The sequence below is a fragment of the Protopterus annectens genome, chromosome 9.part0 (genome assembly GCF_019279795.1).
Source record: "Protopterus annectens isolate FY-2018-M chromosome 9.part0, PAN1.0, whole genome shotgun sequence".
Lineage (NCBI taxonomy): Eukaryota > Metazoa > Chordata > Ceratodontiformes > Protopteridae > Protopterus > Protopterus annectens.
The window spans coordinates 1,811,821,613-1,811,847,771 of NC_056743.1; the positions used below are offsets into that span (position 1 = coordinate 1,811,821,613).

The 26,159-nt window shown below is 39.7% G+C and overlaps 1 protein-coding gene across 1 annotated transcript in view; it reads right to left on the reverse strand.

Moving 5' to 3' along the window:
- Window positions 1-26,159, reverse strand: part of LOC122812280 (venom factor-like) — a 2,973,268-nt gene that overhangs the window by 1,440,441 nt on the left and 1,506,668 nt on the right. Inside the window, exon 15 of the mRNA XM_044084681.1 lies at window positions 22,257-22,386. Within this exon, the coding sequence (XP_043940616.1) occupies window positions 22,257-22,386 (130 nt within the window). The remainder of the gene's footprint in view (window positions 1-22,256; window positions 22,387-26,159) is intronic.

A 26,159-nucleotide genomic window follows, 5' to 3' on the forward strand; every position in this document is an offset into this window, starting at 1 on the left:
ATTTGCCTCTAGGCCACATAGAGGGGTAGAGGATGCAACCATTTCTTTGCTTAACCTACTTGTTAAACATCTAGAAAGTAATGTATCACATATTAGACTCTTGTTTGTTGATTTTTCTTCTGCCTTTAATATGATTAAACCACATGTTTTGATTGGCAGATTGCAAGAACAATTTGATTGATAATCTTATGGGCTGGATTTTTAGATTTTTTTTTGACCAACAGAACACAGAGAATTAGGGTAAATAAACTTTGGTCTAGTGTGCTCTTCAACAGGAGCTCCACAAGGATGTGTACTTTCAGCCCCTTTGTTTATTCTTTATGCACACTTATAGGAGTATGCATGAACATAGGACTATTTTGAAATATGCTGCTGATGATGTTGTATTTGGTCAGACAAACAGAATAGTCCTGGTCAAGTTATTACTGATTTTGTTAAATGGTGTAATGATTCTTATCCTCAGTTAAATGTATCTAAAACTAAAGATATGAGTAAATCATAAAACAAAAATATGATAATTAATTTTAGGAAACATGGATGTACACATAATGTAACAGTTATAAAGGGTCAATTGGGTGAACATGTGCAATGTTATAAATATCTTGGGACAATTATAGAATCAAAGTTGAATTTTGAGGAAAACTGTGAAGCTGTGTGTAGAAAATAACATCAATAGTAAATATTCTGGGAAGAAATATCCAGGGAATTGTTACGGCTAGGCTTGTATAGGCCCTGGGGCCGATAGCCTAGTACCAACCTATGAACCTATGAATCAAAGATTGTTTTGTTTGCAAAAAATTCTCCCAGTTACACATAGATAAAAATATGATCTTATTTTACTGTGCTCTCATTGAATCAATTCTCTCATTTTCTTTGGTAGCATAGTATGGATATCTGTCAATGAAAAATAAGAATTCTTTGAATCAGATTGTGAAATGCTCTGGTAAGTGGATTGGGGAACAACAATTGAACCTTACGTCTCTATATTTTAGAAGATTTAAAAAAAAAACTGCTTTAATTTTGCAGTATATTACAGTATATTATATCACATCCATTATATGCTGAATTTCAACTTCTTTCATCTGGAAGAAGGTATTTGTTCCCAATGTGTAAAACAAACTGGTATAAAAATAGCTTTATTCCAGTAACTATTGTTCAAATTAATAACAAAAGTGTTTAATGTAAAGAATAATCTGCAATGGTAGCATGCTCGAATTCCATTTTTTTATCTGTTTGAAATCATCAATTTTGAAATGCAAAATATATAGACATCATGGTGGCACTTTAAACTAGGAAGCATGTGCAAAAGAAGACAGACTGGGCATGTGCAATACAGAATATAAACTTGTTGTCTTTAAATTTGTTTTTGTATGTTTTATGTTTAAATATATGCACTGTGACCAATGCTAACTCTTCACTGAAAACTAAATTTACCTAAAGGTATGAATAAAGGAAATGAAATGAATTTAGGCAGGCAATCAAAACATAAAAGTGTTACATAATTATGCCAATCATGTCTGATTATCAAGATACAAAGAAAAAAGTGAGAAAAAGTTAATGGAACTAAAAATCAAAAGTATAGAGACACCCAAGAGAGGAAGAGGATGGAGATGAGGTCGAGGAATAAGAAGGGCTGCTTGAGCCTCTGTTTGTCACTGCCTGGGTCAGTCTGGTGAAACCCCACCACCTCTGTCTGGAGGAACCTGCTTTAATTGTGATATGACAAGGTACTGGAGAAGGGAATGCCCATACAAGCAACAGCAAAGTCAGATCATTTGATCTTCCTGGCAGCCTAATTTCAGCGGACTCCTATTACCTCCACCTCCATTTCAAGCTGGACGGAGCCATGAGTTCTCTTACTGAGAACAGCCAGGTAGTGAATCAGGAGTGAATCTAAATCCTGTAGATCAGAAGAGACCTTATCTGAAACTAAATTTAGGGCAAGAAGAAATTCCCTAAGATGACACTAGAACAACTACATCAGTTTTAAAAGTTACATTTCACATTAATATTCCAATGTCAGAAAATAAAGTCTATAGGTCTAAGTAATACTCCTGTTGTTTTTTTCAATTTCAGAGTCAATTCCTATTTACTTAAAACCAATAGAAGAAAAAGCATAACTTTTTGCTCTGTACTATTGCTTCTGTCAGTTTAAAGGGGCGAGATTTGTTCTGCAAACTAGGATGCACCATTTTTTTTACATTAGATGAAGTATATTTAGATGTCCCTATGGTCATAGCGGAGGCAGTTTTGACTGGGTTGTCCCAGACTGAGGAAGAGGTGTCAGGAAAACTTTAGTCAGATGCAGAGCCAGATCCATCAGTAGGAGACATAGGCAGTCACCTAGGGCCCCATGAAGGCTAGGGACCCAGAAATGGGAAATAATGTGACATTTTATTTATTTTATTTTTTGGAATTCGGATTATGATCTGGATGGCACATTGGTGCAGCAGTTAGCATTGTTGCCTCAGAGCAAGAGGTTCCCCAGTTTGATTCTCTGCTGGGGTGCCTTCTGTGTGGAGTCTGCATATCCTCCCTGCATTCATGTGGGTTTCCTATGGGCATGCCAGTTTCCTCCCATGTTACAAAGACATGCGTCTGGAGCGTTTCTCCCCAGGCCTCCGCTGAAAATTGGTTCATTCCAAGTTGGACTTTCTCGTAAACAAATGTTAAATAAATAAAATGATCAAATGATTCCAAATTATTGTCGCAGCATTATATGTTTCTCATGGGCATGGTGGTTGGCTGTCTTGGCTGGCTTGGCTTCTTCCACTCTTAGGAGTATGTGGGAGCACACTACTACTACTGATTTGTTTTTCTCCCTCAGGCATCACTAAGTAGGTGCATAATGTCTGCCTCCACCTGGCCTAACCAACTTAATAGCTCAATCGGTTCAGCAGCAGGTCATAGAAGTCACAGGTGAAGTAACAGATCTGTTAAGCCACGCTTTTATTGTTTCACTCGCTTCTAATAGGCTCGACTGGCTGATCCCGATGTGTCTCCTTACTGACTCGTGACCTCTCTTGAATTATGAAAAAAAGAAAAAATGAAAAAGAGTTCATTCAGTGCCAGCATCCATCTACTGAACTGCCTACCCTAATACTTGGTATTGTTTGTCAGCTGGAATGGACCGAATGAGGACATAAGGTAAGCAACTCATCGATCACAGTCTCATTATTATCACCTCCGCTTTCCGGTTTTATCAGCCAAGGCTTTTTTGCCAGTAAGTTGGCTTTCCATGTATAATTTTATCAGTATAGCAGCATATCTCTCAACTGTACAGATTTTCACAGAACGTCCAGATTTTTGTCTCATATTTTTTGGTCACTTTCTCATAAAATCATAGCTTTCTGGCAAACTGTTGAGGGCTGAATTCAGACAACACAGTCTTTGCTGTGTTTTTAAGCTATATCTCTCACACAGTGCTGAGTGAATATTTGTGGGGGGTACGGTTATAGACTTTTGTCTGTGTGCCTGGCAACAACGTTTATTGAACTGCACTGTGCTGCCAGTTAATTGAAAGACAAGGTGAAGCACAGTTTTGAGAGTGCCATTGCCATTACAGTTACAGGTGGGCTGTCATGACCATCGGGCCCAGAGCATTTAAAATGTAGACTGAACACTTTGCAGTATTAATAATGTCCTGCTGCACTAATTACTCTAAAGTACTACTTATCTTTTATGAGCTCAGTGTGTAAACTGAATTGTTTTTCAATTATCTGACTATCATCAGTTATTCCCCCCCTAATGATTATTTATTGTATGCTATCTGTGCGGAGTCTGCATGTCCACCATGCAGTCCCATGCTTTTCCTTCAGGTGTTCCTGTTTCCTCCCACATTCCAAAGACATGCAGCAGGTGGATTGGACACTCTAAATTAGCTGTAGATGTGAATGTGTGCGCGAGTGAGTGGTACAGATGAACTACAATGGCAGGGCTCTCCACCCAGCGGTGTAAACCTTGGCTCAAGATGATTGTCACTGTTGAAGTGACACCCTGACTCCATGTGCAAAACAGGAAAAAGGGTTGAGGAAGGATGGATGTTTTATTGGCATGCAAACTGGCTTAAAGAGCAATTTATAGGTGTAGAGTACAAACCTGAGTAGACTCGTTTTAATTTTTCAAGTAAATTAACTGGAATTTTAATATTCTTTGAATTCTAAACCTTTGAATGAGATGAGTCTTATGCAGTGCCAGTCCATGAGTGCTTGACAGCTCAGAGCACCAATGGAAATTGTCTCTACAGCACTTATCAACCAATTAGCGATTGTCTCAGATATTTGTTTTTTTTTTGTCATGGACAGCTGGGTGGGCTCATCTTGCAACTGAACGGCAGTTAAAACACTAATAAGAGTTGGATTTTTTGCACTAAGTAGCCAAGTACTGGGTTTGTTCTGGATATATGTATTTAGCCAGGAACAGAAGGATGATTTGTGGTGTGTTTTAGATAGGGATGCTAATAGAGTTTGTTCGAAGATTTCAGTTTTGGAATCACTCTTTGCAGGTGACAGGTCTAAAAAATGTCTCAATGTACAGGGTGGCAAGAATGAATTTTTTAACATTTTTATTTATTTAATAGTGAGGTGCATTAGTCATTTGTCACATTCCTTTACAGTGGGGCTGTATCATAAGCTACCACACTGTTTCAATCCTAATACAGCTGTGAACGTTATGACCAGAAGCTTTTAAATGGATGCATTAGATAACAATCACACATCCTTCTAGATTTTTTTTTATTCACACTAATAAGAAGATGATGTGGAATTCAGGTGTCTATAATACAGTAGGCTGTTACTAATCAACCATATCCCGATATTCTTGCTGATGATATTGTCCTATTTATCATGTCTGAAGTTAAGTAATGGAGGAGAAAACAGATCATTGGATGAGATGAATTCTATGTATTATAGTTTACTTAACTGCAGCACTTTATCCTGACCTGGAATAGTGGAAGTAGTAAAGGATTTTGATGGGGGATCATGGTCATGATATTTATGTAGTCTTCATGCAACATCTCTTTATACCATTGTATGTACTGCCATTAAGTATTCGAACATCAGTGGCCATTCTTCTACTTCTAAAAGGTTAATGTCAGAATAAATTTATTATAAAGGGCTCTGTTTTCTTAACTTTTTTCAACAGCTTTTAATCTTCTGATATGAGTGTGTTTTTATTAAGCTTTTGACCAAAAGAGGCAATCACTAAGCTCAGCATGACACAGTACTGTGGGAGACTGGTAGTCACTACTGGTAGTGGATCCCACATAAAATAGACTTTCTCCACATATGACTATGAATATTTTCTGTGATACATTGTCTTAGCTAGACTCATTTTAAAGTTCATAGGTGCTAGGCATGCCTAAAGGAGGCCAGTGAGCTGCCTGGCACAGTTTCTGAGTTGCTCTCCAACATTGTATGGTTAAGTGACTTGTTCAGAGTCATGGAGTAGGCAACTGAAGGCTGAGGGAATCAAACCCTGGATTGCAAGAAACAGCTTATTAAGAGCTCATAGCCTTAATTCTGTGCACTAGCTGCCAGACAACAGTTTTAAAGGCTGCTAGGGAAGTACTCTGATTCTTAGGTAATGGCTGTCTATTCCATAAACAGGTTATATATTGGGTCAGGTGTCTGTAACACCATTTGCTGGTGGTAGTGTGGTGATATCTGTTTATGTCTCTCCAAAGGAAATTGACTAGGCTTAAAATGGTCCAAAAGGCCAGCTAGCTTACCACTTAGCTAAGAAGCTATGAACCTATGGAGTGTAAGCAGAAAAGTGTATCTTAATTCACATTCTCTTATTCTGTCAAAGGGTCGACTAATAATACTAATGTTTTTAAGAGTGTCCATGATTGTCACTGATTGTCTCTTTTTATTTCTGTATTTGTCTGTGATTCTTTTGAGATTTGTCCCTGATTGGTTTAGAGCTATGGTATAAAATAAAAGCACATTTTTTACCAATATTTGTACTGTAGCATCTCATGTGATTACTTCTTTACCATTACCAGACATTTTTGAGAGATGGCAGAAATGATGACATCTTATTTTTTGTCTTGTGCAGTTGTGCTAAGAGGTTGAGAGAGGTATCATATACCTTTCTAGCTGTTAAGGTTTGGACAGTGTCCAGATTTTTGCCCCATATTTTGGGTCTGTGACATCCTCATATCTGGCAAATCAGTGAGGATATAATACTAATAAACAATAAGGTTGTACATACTTTCAGTATCCTTCAGAAATTGCATGCTAACAGCAAAATCTTGTAAAGTTAAACAGCAAAGCTTGTTTGGGGAAATGTACAGGAGAGACTGAATGCAACAAGTGAGAACTGTGATGAATGGGGGCCCTACTCCAGTGTCCTGCCTAGGTCCCCATATGACCTTGATCAGGCTCTGGTCACATGATGAATTGTTACAACAGATAACAGGTGCCTCTAAAGTTTATGCTTGTCAATTCAAATGAACTATGAAGGTTAAAATCAACAGAATGCTTTGTAATTAAGCTAGACCCCTCTAAACCTTCCATTCAGATACAGCAGTATGCTCTAAAATCTGATGCTGAAGAGATAATTCAACCGATCATTCACTCCCTAACTAAAGGGGGAATTATAGTTCCAACTATATCCTGTATAATACTCCAATACTTAAAAAGCCAGGAAAAGATGCATATTGATTTGTGCATGATCTGAGATTGTGAACCCTGCTGTATGTTCCACATTTCCTGTCATTACAAACCCAGCTATTATTCTTAGCTGTATACCTTCAAGTCTACTTATTTCTCCATAATAGATTTATTCTCAGTGTTCTTTCCTATGCCTATCCATTATGACAGCCAGTTTTTGTTTGCTTTTATTTATCAAAGGCAACAATATACTTTAACTACATTTCCCAAAAGATACACTGAATCTCCATTTTTTTTTCACAGATTCTTAAAAGGGATCTTGAAAAAATATTCAGTTTCTAAATGTCAGTCCAGGTGCAACATGTTTATGACTTATTGTTAGCTTTTGATTCACTTCAGCATTGTCAAAAAAATACCATTTACTTGCTGACTAAATTAGTAGAAAAGAGTCAAAAAAGTATCAAAGGAAAAACTGCAGCTTTGGTCTTCAAAGGTTAAATATTGTGGGCATTTAGTTTCAAAGGGTAATAGGATAATATTGCCTTCATGTAGTAGCTGAAGCACCATGGCCTACAGCAAGGAGACACATCTGATCCATCATAGGGATGGTAGTATACTGGAAGGTTTGTGAACCATGCAGATATTCCAAAACCTCTTACTAATCCTCACAGCAAAATGTTCTCCAACTGCTGCCCTGGGGAGAAATAGAGGAAAAATCTTTTGAAAATTTAAAACAAGCTTTAGCTATAGCCCCTGCCCTTGGTTTACCAGATTATGAAAATGGCTTTGCACAGGGAGTTCTAACTGAGAAGCATGGATTTAAATAAAGACTTCTAGCTTACTACAGCTCTGCATTAGACTTGGTAGCTAACAGACTACCACAGTGCTTAAGGGCAATGGCTGCTGCTGCCATCTTGGTTAACTTAACCATACCCTTAATGCTTGGACATGAACTAACCATACCTGTTCTCACTGAGTTGCCGCTCTCCTTCAAAAACTAAAAACAAAACCTCTGTCTGCCGCTCAGGTGACTAAATACAAACTCACTCTTTTGATCCTTCATTCTGCATCCTGAACTCTGCATCACTATTATCGGCCCTGAAAGAGAGCAAACTGCTTGGCTGTATTGTTGTTACTAACTATCTGCTTTCTCCTACAGAAGATTTAAAAAATTCACCTATACTAAATGCAAAACTGAAAATTTTCATAGGTGGATTGTGCAGCAGAAATGAAAAGGGACAATGTCTGACAAGAACAGCAGTTTGCACAGAAAGCATTGTCCTCTTTCAGCTAGAACTGGAAGGAGTGATACCAGCATAAATCACTGAATCATTCACTAACTAGTATACCTTTGAGTGACTAGTGGTAGTTAATACTGATAGTGATCCTAGATATTTCTTTGGGGTTTTGCTCAAGTTTGGGCAGTTCTGTAAACAGAGGGGAATTTTAAAATCCTCAAAGACAAATATTAGGAGTGCCATATATGTCCTTTCACTCCTGAAGGCCTTGCTACTGCCTAGTCAAGTAGCTGTCATTAAATGTCAAGCACATTGAAAGGTTTTAAATTCTGTAACTAGAGGTAATAATTTAGCCAACAGTCTAGCTGCAAGTTCAAGCCCTACCCAGGATTATGAAATGAGTTTGTCAAACTGCAATAATGAATCATTTTTTTGACTTTAGTAGAGTATCAAACTTCCAGAACAATGTATCACAGAAGGAAAAAGTCAGATGGATTCAAACAAGATGTCAAAAAATATCCAGGCTCTGTCTGGAGACACCCAAATGGAAGATTGGTTGCCTTATAATTACTTTCTTACCTGGTGAGAGCTTACCATTTACCTTTCCATCTAAGTAAGAATGACTTATTGAAATTAATTTCTACAAATTAGTATACACCACTTCAGTATCTAGAGAACTGCTTGGTTTGTTTGGATTATAACATCACAAGAAGTGTTGAATGTGTGCCTCTTTTATTCCCCCTTGGGACTCTTTGTTACATTTACAAATTTACTTTATTTGACTGCTTAAAAATTCAGTGGTATGAATATCTCATAGTAGTTGTTTGCATGTTTAGTTGCTGGGTAGGAGCTTATTCTTGTGTTAAAGTAGATGATATAACAGCAGTAAAGAAGTTAGTTCAGGAACTTCTTCCTAGATTTGAAGAGTCCAATACAATATATTTGTATCAGGAAACTCACTTTACTGGTCAGATAATGAAAGAGCTTTTTACAGTTTTAATGTGACACTGAAAATGCACTGCCTTTAACACCACCAATCCACATGTATGGTAGAAAGGATTAAGCAAACTTTGAAAAATGGACTAGTATAGGTGTGTGGTGAAACAAATATAAAATGGCCTGATCATTGCGTTTGGTATTAATGACTATGCAAGGAACTCTAAACGTTACCAGAAAATTAAGCCCACACAAAATACTTTTGGGAAGACCCATGAGAACGCCTATGACACCATCCAGCTCAAAATCAGAACTTACTTATACTGATGATGGATTGCTAACACACAGCTCATGCTGTGTTTTGCACACTATCCATAAGCAAGTCAGAGAATCCTTGTCAAATGAAAAAAAAATGCTGCTACAGTCTGAAGCTAGGAGACTGGATTTATGTCAAATCTGTCCAGTGTAAGGAAGTTGGAAAGGGCTCTTTCAAATCCTGCTCACTACTCAAGACTGCTGTTCACTGTGCAGGATTGCCTACCTTGATAAATGGGACAAATCGCCGAAATACTTTCTAAATGATGGTAAAAGAAACTGAATTGTCATCCCCTCCACCCCCACCATTCCAAGAGGAACAGCAGATGACACAAAGGTTACACCATGAAATCAATGTTATTTTTAGCTTTTCTTACTTCAGTTTTTGCACCTGCCTGACATCCAAGGTTCAATACTTTTTTGGGATTAATCAAGACACATGCAGATACAATAAATGTTAATGATTGCTGGGTTTGTGCTCATTTGCTGATCGCTTATTGTGGACCTCCTAGGATACCAGTACAGTCATCCCTGGAAGAAGTATTACATGTTACTAGCAGTGACTGGATCATTACAATTTTTCATCCCAGCATTTAAAAAGAAAGGAATCCTTATATAAAACTGATACCCAGTGCTGGGCCTGCATCTGTATTCTTCTTTGGCTCAACATGGGATTGAAAATATTAGAGTAAGAGAAATTTATTTCTCTTAATGGGTATTTACAATGTCACAGATAATTGCAAACTTATATATAACCATTCTGTCTGTGAGCACGAATGTTGCACCTCTTACTGCCTGCAAACATCCTTGCATTCCAGAGCATTTTCTGAAAAATCAACTTAAACAGCATAAAATAATCAAGGCTTTTCTACTGTGGGACATCGTAGATTTACAATCTGAGTGTCATTTTATTAATAAAGACGTGCACTTTCTAATCCTGCCTATTATAAGCTGGTAAGTCACTGAGTTAAAAAGTCTGACCCTAGGAAGGTCTGGATGCCATAACGAGCTATGTGTGTTAACTGGAAGCATACAAGGAAGATGCTATAGGCTTGAATGAGTTAAAATCTGTAGACTTTGCCCTTCTCGCAAAAGCTACATATCTTCTAATGTGGATGCCTAAACATCCAAGACTTAATTTTGTTTGAAATGATTGAGCCTATAAATGGTTACCTTAAGGCTGGACTGGTAAATGTTGTTTGGCCTATTTGTATTTAGTTATTAGACTTTCTTCCACAGTTCCAGAAGATAAAGTTAGAAATGTAAGGTGAAAAAGACATCTATGACATGACCAATAGGAGCATTGGTGACGGTGATATTTGAGGTGCCAGCATTTTTCCTTGATCTGCAGCCACAAAAGTTATATGAGAGTTTTCAGTAAATTGTATACTCTTTTAGAGATTCTAAGCAATGCTACCATTGAGTTCATAGACCAAATTACTGTTGAATTTACAGCAGTGAGGGCAGTGGTCTTGTAGAATCATATGGCCCTTGATTTCATATTAATGAATAAAGAGGGGACATGACCTTTAATCAATCAGGAATGCTGTTCTTGTATTCTGGAGAATGAAAACACTACCAGAAATCACTTAGAAGTAATTCAGGAATTTAATGAAAAGAGTAGAGTCCCTCCACCTAGTGATTCTTGACTTACATGGCTGAATCATTTATTTTCAGGATTGGGAGGAGGAGTTATCCTAATACTTCTGTTAAAGCATTTGTAAATCTCACTTTAATCACCATATTAGCCAGTTTATACAAAGGTATAATAATGAAGATCTTTATGAAACCAAGTAATTTGATGCGAATGATAAAAAAACAGACTTTGAATGGTATAAATAAATCTAGTTATGGTGAAGATGAAAACATTATTGTAAAATATTACTGTGATGTAGAGATGGATTAGATTGAGTAAAAAATAAAAATGTAAGGTACTACTGAACGTTTACATGATCATGAATGCTATCACTCTCCTAACTTCAAAGTGTTCACACTAAAACAGTGTCAGAGGGAAGATGTGTGCTGGAAAGCTAATTTGTATATCATCACTTTATTCATGTAGCTCTGTTACCACTGCCTAATACATCAAAATATGACAATGTTTCTATCAAGTAAATGATTTTAACACTGAATTAAATGACTACTGTGCACCTCTGAATGTTTTTCGATACTTTTCCCACTAACAGCTGCACTGATTTATACATTTTCTGTTAGAAGAAAAAATTGTTTCAAGGTGAGTGATGTATTTTGATACAAAGGTTACACAGAAGAATGGACGTAGTCCAGTTCTGGACTAGAAGGTTAGAATATGCTTACAGTAATGTGATTATGGGCAACTGTCTATGTGATGCACTAAATTTTCATTTATTAGTCAAGGTGGATTGATCTGGTATCAAGATGAAATTTTATTACAAATTGCTTGACTTGTTTTCATTCATTTAAAGATGATTTTTTAACATCAGTTCTAGGTCTATATGCTTTATTATAATAAACTCTCTTTCCTGATCAAATACGTCTACCTTTGTTTATTTTAAAAAGACAGTATGCTTAGAGAATAGCTGTTTATTTAGAAAGGATCTGCTCTAACATAAATAAGAATGTCTACCAGTAAAAAATATAAAAATAATGCAATTATTACTAAATTAATTATTACTGTTTTCTTCCAACTGAAGTAACAGTATAGTAGATTGCTAGCCGTCTGATTTCATGTAGAGAAAAATTACTCTTTCCATACAAAAAACTACTACTGCTATCTACTTTATACATATTTTCTGTCCTTGTGCCTACAGACCATCTGGCTCACTGCCATGAATATGATCATGTGTTCCACATACTATGAAGGCAAGAGCCAATCATGACTCAGTTGTCATCTAGGCAGCTGTTGCAGGATTTTCTGCTCCAATCCTACTCCTGCATCATGGCAGAAGATGTGCATACCTGACAAAATGTGGTCCTGTTATGCTCTTCTCAGAGTGTATCCATCACTTCACAGACATGTTCATTCCCTGAACTACATCCCCTAGAGCTCATTCTGTGTCAGATGTCAATGCAACAGTGGATAATAATACCACCTTCCGCCACTGAAGCTGGTTAGTCAGTATTGGAAACTCACTCCTACCTTCCCTTGTTGCTTCGTCTACTTCCCCAGAACATTAATCTCTGTCTAGCTTTGTGTCAGTCATGGTTTTGTCTCTTTGTGCCTCAGAGGTGGCTAGAAATGCAAGAACTGTAACAATATATAACAGCAGTAATGCAAGGCATGAGTGAGGGTGGAGTTCTTACAGACTCACTCCTGCTGTGTGAGAATATACCAACATAATTCATGGGTTTTATTATTATAACATTGATTCTAATTAGGAAGTAGTGGAACTAAGAAGATGGTGCTTGGAAACCACATTACATCATAATTATCTGGATTTCTGTAATTCAAAGTCTGCTGTAACTGTTGTGTACCGGACTGCTTAATGGCTCTGCGCTAGTCGTTTGCAAGTACTCATGAGCTCAAGCCAATTCAGATTTTTTTCCTCCCATAATTCACATGTGCCTTCATTAACCTCAGATCAAATTTGCCAGTCAGAAAGGAAGTATGCTACAGACCATCTATCATAAAGAAGAATGAAAGGGAAAAGACCCCAAATTAGACTGCAGGTCCTTTGAAAGAAGGTGACAATATGGCAGAGGGAAGAGGGGGAAGGATATCATATCCAATGGTCTAGGATGAAAAGGATTCAGTGTTATAAGTAAATAACTTACACATCCTGTTTCATCCATTTGTCTGTCCATCTATCCATCCAATCTGACTGCTGGGACAGAATTGAGCTACCTATTTTCTCAGGTGATGTCAACACAGGATACCTTTCATAAGTGGAACTCAAAAGGAAGTTCTAGATCGAGATATCACATCCAATTTATAATGTTTGGCAAAGGTATACAAAGTAGATCATGTTGCTGCAGTGCAAATTTCATCCACTAAAGGATTTCTAAAAAAAGTTAGTGGAGACTGCAACAGATCTGGCAGAATGACCTCTTGGTTTAGCAGGTAAAGTTTTATTTCTGGTAAGAGTAGGTAAAAGTGATGCAATCAGATAGCCATCTGGATAATGTTTACTTATAGACTTTTCTTACATTTTGTTTTGAGCAAAGGAAATGAATAACTGACTATATTTCTGGAATGACTTGGTGTTGTGGAGGTTCAATCTGAGTTGCTAACAAATGTCCAGTGTATGCAACACATACTCTCCTTTTTTAGAATGATTACACAAAAATGCTGGTAGATGTACTGCCTGAATTAGGTTAATTTCTGATGTTACTTTTAGAACAAAGGATGGGTTGATTCTCAGGGTGACCCTATCATTGTGAAATACTAAATAAGGCAGAGAAGACAACAAAACAATGTAGTTCTGAGATCTGCCTGGCTGAAATAATTGTGATCAAGAATAGAGATTTCAATTAACTTTAATTCCGTAGAACAGCCTGGTTCAAAGAGAGGTTTTGTTAGAGCTTCTAGGACAAAACTAAGGTCCCATGGAGGAGTAGGAGCTTTTATGGTAGAATACATATGCAATAACACTGTAAGGCTTTGCAAGGTTTGTGAAGCCAGGAAACAGTTTTGGAATCCAGAATGAAAGTTTGAAATGTATGCCAATTGTACTTTAATGACAGAGTAACTTGATCCTGCCTTGTAAAAGTTGAATGAAATCATAAAACTTCTGAGATGGAAGCAGGGAAGGAGTTTAAGCCTTGTTGTCTGACATGCACCAAGAAACATTTCCATTTAAACTTGTGGAGTCTATGAGTATCTTGCTTTTGAGAAACAGATGAAATGTGTACCACCATTTGGGATAAGGAAGGGTTTTTGGCCATTGTAGGAAGTGGAAAAACCATGTGGTTAATCTGAGGTTCTTAAGGTCCAGGTGAGTCTGATCAGACAGGTGAGGCAGGAAATCTGGTTCTGGATTTAGAAGCTAGGGAGGAACTTCTTCAAAGGAGGTCTGTGCAGGGGAAACCAGATCTGTCTGGGCCAAAGTGAAGTAATGAGAATTACTGAAGACTTGCATGTCGTGGTTTTCTGTAGAAACTCTGAAACAAGAAGAACTGGAAGAAAGGCATAGAGACATCAGGAGGTCCATTCAGAGGTTAACATCCATTGGTAACTGACCCACTGGGGAAGGGACAGGGTAAATAAGCTGCTACATTTGGTGCTAGAACAGAATATGAAGAGAGTGAGTCAAGGCTGGCCCCAGAAACTGAACATCTGTTGAACCACTGATGGATTGAGGGGCCACTCATGAGGCATCAGGATATACCTGTTGACCCTGTCTGCTAGACAGTTGGCTTTCCCTGGAATATGCATTACACAGTCTGAAATGAGAGGAAATGGAGGAATGGCATAGAGACATCAGGGGTGCCATTCATATGTTAACATCCCATGGTGACTGACCCACAGGGGAGACAGGCTGAAATAGCTGATGCAGTTGGTGTCAGAACAGAACATGAAGGAAGTGTGGCAAGGCTGGCCCCAGTGACTGAATAGCTGTTGAGCCACTGATGGATTGAGGAACCACTCAGATGGCATCTGGATATAGATTCTGAGTCTGTCTGCTAGACAGTTGACTTTCCCCAGAATATGCATTGCAACTAGAAAGTGATGCAAATCTACTGGCCACTGCTAAACTTTCATGGCCTCTCTAAAAAGGGGGTACCCGGAAGGAATTAGTTCTACCTTGCTTGTTAATATACTAAATGACAGACGCATTGTCTGACTAAATAGCTATCACTCTGGTCGGGAGGTTTTGAAATTCCTGCAACACTAGGAGAAACACACTTATCTCCAGGAAGTTGATGCACAGATTGGGCTCTGTCCCCCTCCCCCCGAGAGGAAGCAAAATTTAGAATGGTCAACACAAGTGAATGGTTGGAGATGTCAGCCACCAATTTTGGCAGATCTGGTATATCCAAACTGGTGTTGATGGTTGATCCAGCAACTATGACCACTGTGTGGAGAGCAACCTCTGTAGAATTCTTGTAATGAATTGTGTGTGGGTGACCATGACTACTGAAGCAGCCATAAGACCTAACACACTGAACAACACTGATGCTGTTGGTAAGTGCTTTCATAGGAATGTCAAGATTATGGTATAGATAGCTTGAACTCTATTCACTGGAAAGTTTCCTATGAACATTCTTGTATGCAGATGGTAACCAATAAATGTAACATCCAGTAGGCTGAAGGCATGATTTTTTGTTATTCATAATGATGCCTAAAGACAGACAGAGTTGCAGAAAGTAATTTCTGGTTGCTTGTAGACACTCTTTGGTTGTTTCTGTGAGGAGCCATTCATCTACAGATTCTTTGCATCATAGTTGGGTTGTAACTACTGCCATTCACTTGGTGAACACAAGGTAAGACCAAAGGGCAAGACCGTGAATTGGAAGTGATTGGCTCCTAGCCAGAAGTACAGAAATCTTTTGGACTCTTTTGCAGTCTATATCTGAAGACAGTCATTTTGAAGGTCAACTGAGAAGAAATAGTTATTTGCCTTCAGATAGGGCAAAATGCTTGTAGCATGACCATTCATAAAGGGGACCTTTTAACACCGAAGTTTAGGCTACTGATATCCATAAATGGCCTGAAGTCTTTTTTCTTCTTTGGTAGTAAAAATAATGTGAAATATTTTCCTGACCCTAGCTAGACTGGTGGGACATCCTGGATGGCTCTCTTTTGCAGGAGTATGGAAATCTCTCTTTTTTTCTGCTTTGAACTGGTGGGTTGTAAGATTTGGGAATGGCTGCAGCTGAGAAGGAGGGGACTAGGAAAAGAGTATAGGATAGCCCCTGGATATTATTGGTCGCCATCCATTGGAGGGGACTACCTCTGTCGAGGCCACTCCATCTGAGGAGGAATCAAATATGCAGTGCTGGCATTTTCTGGATCATAAAGATTTGGAACCCTTCTAACTCATGTTAAAGAATCTATGAGGATTCTCAAATTTATCATCTATGGCAGACAGTGTCTTACCTTCTTACTCACACTTCATCAATCTGTCTTTCACCACAGGTCCAAATGATGTGTAACCATCAAAGGGGATTTTGGTGAAGGATGTCTTAAAGTTGCCCACAAACTCACAAAGGTGAAGCCAGATGTGGTGTCTAAAGGTGATGCCTGTACCTGCTGATCTGTCCACTCCACTGTCTGCTTTATGCAGCAGGAACTTGGAGAGGTTTGTAATACTTAATACTGCACCCATGATGGTCTCCAGCTGTTTTCTTGACTCCAGAGTTGGTGGCTTGCACAAAGTGTCTATGCCTTGTTCTGCTAAGATATTTTGGAAGTGATTCACGTGTCATGTAATTTAATCCACTCAGAGAAAAGGTGCCGGAAACATAAACATTGCTTCCCCATCCCATTCAATGTTCTAGATTCTGTGTTAGTCAGATGGACAGGGGCTCAGTAATTGGTATTCTCTCTCTTGGTGAGCTGCAACAATGAAAAGGTCCACAAGAGGACCTTTCAACCAGTGCTGACTATCTTTAGGTTGGCATAGATATTGTTAGGCTTGCAAGAAATTGCCTCATTTGTATCTAGTTCTTGCCAAGCCCTCTTGGTGGCCAACTTAATAACATAGTTAGCAGAATGGATTACCCATGAGGTACAGAATGCAGAATGGTAGGCCTCAGAAAGCACTGTTATGTCCTGAGATGGCAAGTCCATTGTGCAAGAACCCCAATTTCTCATCAATTTAATGATTTCTCCAAATGTAGCATCTTCAGAAGGGGGATTGAGGGGGGATCCTCTCTCTCATTCAAGTCTGTGTCTGATGTTAAGGATTCTGCAGGAAAGTCCATGTCTGGTTGGAGTCACACTGAGGACTGAATATAAACCTGCTGTTTTCCTTTGAGGCTTCCTGTATTGCTGTGTCCTTGGGAGTCACAATGACCCAGCTGAAGGGCAGACAGGAGTGTGTCATGGGATGAAGAGGACACTGATGAAGGGTCAGCTAAAGGTTATCATTCTCTTCATAACATGAGCAGAATCTCATGCTATCTGGAAACCCCCATCCCACGTCCACCGCAGTCTCTACCAAAGCAGATATAAGCAATTTCAAAGAGATATGCCCTGACACAAGGACCTAGATTGCCTTGAGATGAAGATCAGTGCTGGCAGTTTGAAGGCTGAGAATTTTGACACTAAGAACAACCCCAAGTGAGTTGATGCCAAGGACAGTGCAAAAGACCCAGCACTGAGCAATTGATCATGAAATTCACTCTCTGTCAATGCAAAGAAACCAGTGCTGAGGTAATAGCACCTATCAGTGCCAAGCAGACAAGTTCTGTGAGATAAGTGGACTCCAAAACTGCCAGTGCTGAAATTGGTACTGGGGAGGGAGTTAACAGAGGTGAAGTGGGACCAAGAAACAGAGGGGGACGGGATGACACCCAACTCTATCTGCATCTACAAAAATGCCCTCATCTTAGGCTCCCAATCAGTCTCTATACTGCTGCAGATGGACATGACAGATTTTAATGAAGTAGCAGAAGATGGCCCGGAAGAGAGGACCTGGGAGAATTTCTTGTCAGTGGAGTGCCTGCTAAAGATTTTGATTTGGGATTTGTCTCTGATAATGGTTTCAGAGACTACAAGCAAAGTCTTGCATACTGGTATCAATGTAAGGGCTAACTTCCTCAGGCTTTCGCTTTCTCAGATCTCTTCTCTTTTGTTTGTCCCCAGGGGTGGGTTGATAATCTCGGGAAAGAAGTTCATTTAAAACCAACTTATTACACTAGTCTGACAGAGATCTGGGACCAAAACCTTTACAAAGACTGCAATCTGCCTTCAGGTTCTCCAGATCATGGATGTCCTGGGAAGGAATTTTATGAACGCATTTACTAAACTTTTTAAACTTTCCATAATGGAATGTCTCAAAGAAGCACAAACACATAGGTAAGAAATTTTAGTAATACCTAAGAAACAAAAATCTATCAAGACTGTTTTTTAACAAAATGATGAAGAAACACTAGACCAATGACCTCAGTACAGCGAAGGAGAAGAGGAAAAGAGGAAAGGAAAAATACTTAGCATACAGTAACAACACTCAACTCTACTGTATTTAAATTTAGCAAAGCTACTAAACTAAAGCATAATTCTAAAGCTATAGATTGTGTGGAAAGGGAAAAACAGCTGGAGCACTTAGCTGAACTCAGAAAATAGACCATTCACTAAGGTGGCAAAAAAGACCTGCGGTTAGTGAGGGCACACGTGAATTATGGGAGAAAAATCTGAAGAAGCTCAAGTCTAGGAACACCAGCAGGGCTGGATCAGATCCAAAAAGTGGCTCAATACCCAAAAGTTAGACCAACATACCTCTCAACTCTACAGATTATCGTACAATGTCCAGAGGTTTGCCTCATACATTTGGTCCATTTTTTCACAAAATTGTGGTTTTCTGGTAAATCATTAAAGATTAAACTCAGAAAATAATGACGAACATTTGAGTTTCGGACTTCATCCCCTTAAGAAAATACATGCTAATGTAAAATCTGTTATTCTATCAACTTTCTAAGTTTGTAAGATCAATATTTAAAATTGTCCCTACTTTGGGCTTTCCCCCCCATTATTTATGGTATAGGCAGACGTCTTGTTGTTAAGAGGTTGACAGGTATGAAAATTAGACAGATGGATGAAATATAATCCAGACAGGGCTCCCAGGCTGATCTTTGTGGATTTATAATCCATATCATTTATTTATTTATTTGCAGTTCGTTTGCCAGAATAATCCATTGGGCCAAAGGAGTCCATTTTCAATGGAGTCCTGGGGAGAAAAGCTCCAGAAAAATACAAATACATAATACACATTGCACATATACATTACAGATTATCTCATAGGAATACAAAGTAAATATGATAAGAAAATGTTAACAATGGTAGAATACATCAGTATAGTTCATTAAACATCAATAAAAAACACTTTTTTTACACAAAAGTAGCAGCATGGGGTAACTGTTAAGTACTTGGCCAAATAGTTCATCAGAGCTGTGGAACTATAGGAGGCAGTGATGGTGTATTCAGTTCTAGGACAGTAGGAAGTGGTATTAGAAGGATTAGATAGGATGGGAACAGAAGCACTTCCATTGAGAAGTTAGATGTGAGTGCAGCAAGGTTTTAAATGAGGAGAGACTGCTGGTGATACGGATAGGAGATGGTAGATATTCCAGAGGCGTGCAAGAGAGAAGGACATTAGGTGATTCCCAGCTGGATGTGTGGGTTTGTGCAATTTAATTAGTTTTAGGGAATTAGATCTTAGAAGTCTTTCTGGTTCATGCATTTCAAAGGTAGTGGCTAGGGAGGGACAAAGAGAGGGGCTGTAAATGAATTTGTGTGCTTGAATGAGTTGGGTATAAGTGAGGAGGTTAGGTAGCTCAAGCCAGTTTAGTTGTTGAAGAGAATTTCAATGGTGAGAAACGGCTCTGTGACCTGTTGCAAATTTTGATATCTTGTTGTAGCAAGAGGAGGGTTTTGTTTTGAGGGAGGATTGCAGGTTGGTGAGGATAGATGCACCATATAGGAGGGATGGGATGAGATAAGTATTGGCTAGTATGAGCCTGGTGGAAGGAGAGATATAACGATTATGGCGGTATAGCATACCAAGTTTTTTGTGTTTTTTTTTTTTATATTAAAAAAATCCATGCTATGATGGATTGGTTATGATCATAGGTTCATAGGTGTGTACTAGGCTACAAGGGCCTTTTTAAGCCTAGCCATGCATCCTAAATCTCTGATAAGTTCTGGTATCCTTGATAAGTGTAAGCAGGGGCTTGGGAGATGAACCATTTACACAGTGCTGTGTCTAGTAGAAACATAGGTGCCAAACCAGGGGTGAATTCCCTGTTCCCCATCCAATTGTCCAAGTTACACTTGAATTGCTTTAGGGAGGAACTCTGCTTCACATGGATGGACAGCCTGTTCTAGAAAAGGGGTAGTCTCTGGCATACATACTTGTCTCTCTAGCTGGCCCTGTTTATATCACAGACAAGGTTTAAGTCTTCAGAATGAGTAATTCTGCTGCTGTTTGTTTTGCAGATATGTAGGAGGTCTATCAGGTTGGGTGTCTGACAATGCCTTCTATGCCAGGCATAGATCTCCCCTCAACAGCCTGTAGGAGACAGAATGCAGGGATAGGTACTTGAGGTGGTGTGCATAGGACATGTTACTTGCACCCTGTATTCTTTCAGTGAGGAATCTCTGTGGATGTTCCAATTGTTGGATATGCCTGAATAGGTACATACCAGATGAGCCACCGTACTCAATGACAGGTCTAATGAATACTAACTACAGTGGCACAATGACCTCTTTAGACCTAGATGCCATACCTTTGTTTATAAGAAGCACAACATAGAATGATTTCCTCACTAGTGTTGACACCTGATGGTCAAAAGCTAGACTGCTGTCTATGTGTGTCCCCAAGTCGCTGATTACTGAGTCACCTATTAGAGGTGTGTTGTCAATATGATAGCTTCCAGGATGGATGACTTCCTGAAGGATACTAATATGTATTTCCTGGAATTTAGTTTTAGTCTATGGCTACAACACCAGTTGTTTGTCTCTGTCACCCCTTCCTGGAGAACATTTATGCTGGTGGGGGATTCTACGACTACTCCTAATCTGCAATCATCTGCAAGTTTATTCATCCAGAGGCCAGTGACATTGCCCTTGACTTCAGAAAATAAATGCCAAAAAAGAGTGGTCTGAGGACCAATCTCTGAGGGACTCTGTGACTGGCCTCTTTGTAGAGGTGAACTCCCCAGTTCTAACTTCCTATGTCCTGTCTGCGAGCCACCTGGCTATCCACGGTGTGACAAATGGGTTTATACCTGACCTCTTGAATTTGTCAACAATGTTTGAGTGGGTTATTGTATCAAATGCCTTGACCAGGTCAAGGTAGGCAGTGTGAACTATTTTTCTCTCATCCATTGCTTTGGTGACCTTCTCAAATAAGTCCACCAGGCTGAGTAGGTACAACCTGCCCTTGACAAAATCAAATTGGGTTGGGTCTAGTGTCTGGATGTTTCCTATGTCATTATCAATTATTTCCATGGCTTTGAATATAACACTAGTGAGACTTATGGGTCTGTAGTTTCCAGGATCTGTAGACGGGCTACCATTGTGTAGAGGGATGACTTTTTCTGCTCTCCATTTGTGAGGCAAGAAGCCTGCTTGGTGGCTACAATTAAATAGCAATTCCAGATGGCCTGATAAGTCATGTTTCATGCTATTTAGACAGCTTCCTGGGATATTGTCTGGGCCCACTGATGCTGCATTCATGGCCATAGAGAGACCACTGAAAACCTGTTCCCTAGTGATAGTAGGGGGGAGTTATAGTTGATTGTATTTCCTAAAGAAAGGTTGGGGGAGGAGGAGAAGAGTAAAGCTGAAGCTGAATTTGTCAGCCAGTAGGTTTGTTATATCTTCTGGCTCAGTATAGCTGGCTACATTAACAATGAGCTCCATGCACAATTGTGTATTGCCTTTGAGATTGTGTTCAAAGCAAAAGAATGCCTTGTGGTTTTCCTTAGCCTTGGAGGCCAAATTTACCTCAAAGTTGGCTTTGGTATGCTTTGTTTGTCCTATGAGTTGTTTGTTTAGTTTGATGAGTGCTTTTATCCTGCTGGGTGCTACACTTCCTAATTATTGCCATGATTATCTTCCCTCTCTTATATAGCCTATTGATGTTGTGATTCCACCAAGGTGGCTTATTTTTTGAGTTAGTTCTGTATTTCTTCCTGGTGGGTACATTTGCCTATATGCAGCTATTAACATGCTTCTGTAGGGTTTCTGTGAACATTTTTGTGTAGGCAGCAGTATTCTCAGGGTTTATAGGGGATTTTAAATTTTGCTAGTTTATCACTGAAGAGTAGGAATTTAACCTTAGACCTGAACATTCCAGAGTTAGCTTGGGTTCCAGGTTTTATTTTTACTTCAAGAAGAGACCACTTTGTGATCTGATCTTACCAGAGAACACATTGCATTAAATGATGTGCAGTACTATCCCATATTAGTGAGGCCCACAGTCAATTTTCAGTACACAAATATATTGGAATCTTCTCATATCTGATCATTCATATGATACATGTCATGCATAAATGCGTCACACAGTACCTTGTCTTGCAGCTGTTACATGATCTTTGTTTGTTACAAAGACTAAGCCAGCATCTGAAAACACACCCATACTATCAGCTCCACTGCCTGGTGTACATCCAAGGTCGCTTTTCCCTATGACATTCCAAATCTGTAGGGGGAAAAGAAAGGAACATTAGAAAGGGATGAGCTTTAGTAGTTCTGCTATCCAGCAATGATAGGAACAGGTTATGGGAGGCTGAAATATCATTATGCAAAACAAAGAAATTGGCCTTTGGTTGTTACTGCTATAGCCTGGATCACTTCTCTGGCAGGACGGTTACATCTAAACCAAAATGTTTCATATGCAGTGTTGGCTGAGGGTGAACACACAATGTTTGGACATTAAGTAGTAAGCAAATTGTGATTCAGTATTGAACTATGCAATAACGAGTGTCATTGGGTGTCACTGTTTTCATACACTGAAATAATGTTATAGAAATAGGAAAACATCTTTAACATACAGATGTTACTACACATATGCCTATGCGCACATTCCTCTGTCTGGGTGCATACATCTTCTGTAACAGTTAAGCAGCAAATGAAAAGTTATGTACTTACCATAACGTTCCATGTGAGTTGTTCTTCTCGCCTTCATTCTTACTGATGGGTTCGGAGACGATCCTTGGCTCTGAGTTGGCCAAATTGCAAAGCTTGAGGTCCCAAACAGCTCGAGGCCAAAGCCCTATCCCACAATACACCTCTACCTTCCCCAGATCTTGTTTGCTGCCAGCTAACGTTAAACCTACCCCAGATTTCAAGGAAATCATAGAGACAACTAGTGAGAGGAAACTCCACAGGAGAACCAAAACCAACATAGAGCCTCCCGAACTTCCAGACATTGGATGGGGGTAGGTGGGGGGAGGGATCGTAAAAATGAAGGCGAGAAGAACAACTCACATGGAACTTTATGGTAAGTACATGACTTCTTTATGTGAAGTTGTTCAATCTCGCCTTCATTCTTACTGATGGATAGCGTCCCCAGCACCACATACTTGGGTGGCTCACAGGAGTACCTGCCTAAGGACAGTAGACCCAAATGAAGCTCTGTCCCTAGAGTCCTTGTCTACCTTGTAGTGAGATATGAAGCTATGTGGCTTTGACCCTGTGGCAGCTGCGCAAATAGAATCAATGGGTAGCCTGGTCAAGAAGGCTATGGAAGTAGAAACAGCTCTGGTTGAATGAGCTTTGACTTTATCATGCAACAAAATGTCTGCTTCAAGGTAAATAAAGAATATACAATCAGAAAGCCATTTAGATAAGGTAGGTTTGGATACCGGTGCACCTTTTTTAGAATCTGAGAAGGAGACAAACAACTGATCAGCCCTTCTATGGTCTTTTGTCCTGTCCAAATAGAAAGAAAGTTGTCTATGGATGTCAAGTTTGTGAAGCATATATTCCAACTGATTTGAGTAATTGGGAAAGAAAACAGGTAATTCAATCACCTGATTAAGTGTGAATTCGGAACAAATTTTTGGGAAGAACGATGGACTCGTCCTGAAGGAAACCCTATCTTTGTGAAAGATCAAGTATGGCTGTTTAATAGAAAGGGCTCGCAACTCCAAAATTCTGCGTGCTGATATAATGGCCACCAAGAAAATGTTCTTCCAAGAAAGATATTTCAGCTCACAAGAAGAAGCAGGTTCAAAAGGTGGAAGAATAATCTTGGATAGGACTAGATTCAAACTCCATGGGGCAGTCGGAGATCTGATCAGTAGTTTTAAGTGCATTGTACCCTTCAAAAAGGCCTTCACCAACTTGTGGGACATAATACCATTTCCAGATTCACCTATATGGAAATTAGCTATAGCAGTCAGTTGTACCCGAATGGTTGCTGCTGCAGCTCCTTCGTTGAACAGTTTGGTCAGAGATTCTAAGATATCTGAAATGGAGGCCAGAAAGGGGTCAATGTTATTCTGCTGAGCCCAGATGGAGAACCTTTTCTACTTACTGAGATAAAGTTTCCTGGTTGAAGACTTATGTGAGGACAAAAGAATATGTTGAGCTTCCTCTGATAAATTTTGGAACCTGGCTATTCTGGGAATTGGAGCAGCTAAGCTGTCAGTTTGATGGACTGAAGAGAAGGGTGAAGAGCTCCTGACGAATGGGTCAATAGATCTGGCACTGGGTCCAGGATCCAAGGCTCTTCCAGTAGATGAGGCTTCAGAAAGGGGAACCAGATTTGATGAGGGCAATATGGGGCTATTAAGATAAGTGTCCTACCCAGAAAACTGGCTTTCAGCAAAACTTTGGGAATCAGGGGAAATGGAGGGAAGGCATAAAGGAGTCCTGGAGGCCAATTGTGAATGAGCGCATCTCTCGGGGATTGTCCCTGTTGAGGGATCAGGGCAAAGTAGTTGCTGCACTTGGTGTCTGTGGGAGTTGCAAAAAGGTCACAGCAGCACTGGCCCCATCTGCAGAAAATCATTTCCGCTACTTTGTTCTTGAGAGACCACTCCTGAGGCAACAGAATTGCTCTGCTGAGTTTGTACGCTATCACACTGAATCTCCCCAGGATGTAAGTTGCTATCAGAAAGTGCTGGGTGGACTCTGCCCATTTCCATAATCTTAGAGCCTCTCGACATAGGAGATAAGATCTGGTTCCACCCTGTTTGTTTATATACCAGACTACGGACATGTTGTCTGACTGGATTGCAATAATGCCCAGAGGAAGAGAGTCTTGAAAGGACAGCAACGCTAAGAAAACCGCTCTCATCTCTAGGACGATGATGTGCAAATGAGCCTCGTGAACCTGCCATGTACCTTGGGCTGTCCATCCCTGATAATGCCCCCCACACTTTATCAGGGAGGCATCTGTGGTCACAGTTGCAACTGGAGCCGGGAGGACAAAGGGACATCCCATGGCCACCGACTCGGACGTTAGCCACCACCAAAGATCGTCCTTGCAAGAGTTGGTTATCAGAACTGGGTGATTCATCAGTAAGTCCTGAAATTTCCACTGTGTGAATAGCAGCCACTGAAGAATGCACATGTGAGATCTCGACAGGGGTATTGCAATGATAGCTGTTGCCATGGTGCTGAGTAACTTGAGAATCTGCAATGCTGGTGCTTTGTGTTTTGACAGGAGATCCACAATCTGTTGTCATATGGTAAGCACTCTTTCTGAAGGAAGCTTTAAGGACATGTTGACTGTATCTGAGTTTGCTCCTGTAAATATTATACGCTGTGACAGCAATAAAGCAGACTTTTCTGAATTTATCGTAATTCCCAGTTGGAAACATAGATCTAAGGCAGTATCCCTTGCCTGAATAAGTTGATGCCTGGTGGGTGCGGTGAGGAGCCAGTCATCCAAATACGGAAACACCTGGTTTCCTAAATGTCTCAAGTGAGCCATGACTACTGCCATACATTTGGTGAACACTCTGTGGGCTGTGGTGAGACCATAGGGCAGGGCCCGAAACTGGAAGTGACTGGCTCTCAGCCTGAAGCACAGATGATCCCTGGATGGCCTGGCCATTTTGATATGGTAGTACGCATCCTGGAGACCTATAGAGCACATCCAATTGTCCTTCCCTAAGAACAGGAGTATGGACTAAAGCATAACCATCTGGAACTTTGTCTTTACTACATATTTGTTAAGTCTGCTGAGGTCCAAAAGTGGTCTCCAGTCCCCTGTCTTCTTTGGCACCAAAAAGAATCTTGAGTAAGTTCTGGATCCTTGCTGGTCTGCTGGGACTGGTTGGATGACTCTTTTTCGTAATAGTTTTTGAACCTCTACTGATGCCAAATCCTGTAGACTGGGTGGAACATCTGGGATTCCTTTTGTTGGTCTGGGTTGGGTATGAAAGGGGATGAAATATCTTCTGGATATAACATTTTCTGCCCATCAGTCTTCTGAAATTTTTAGTCAGATGCCTAGGTACA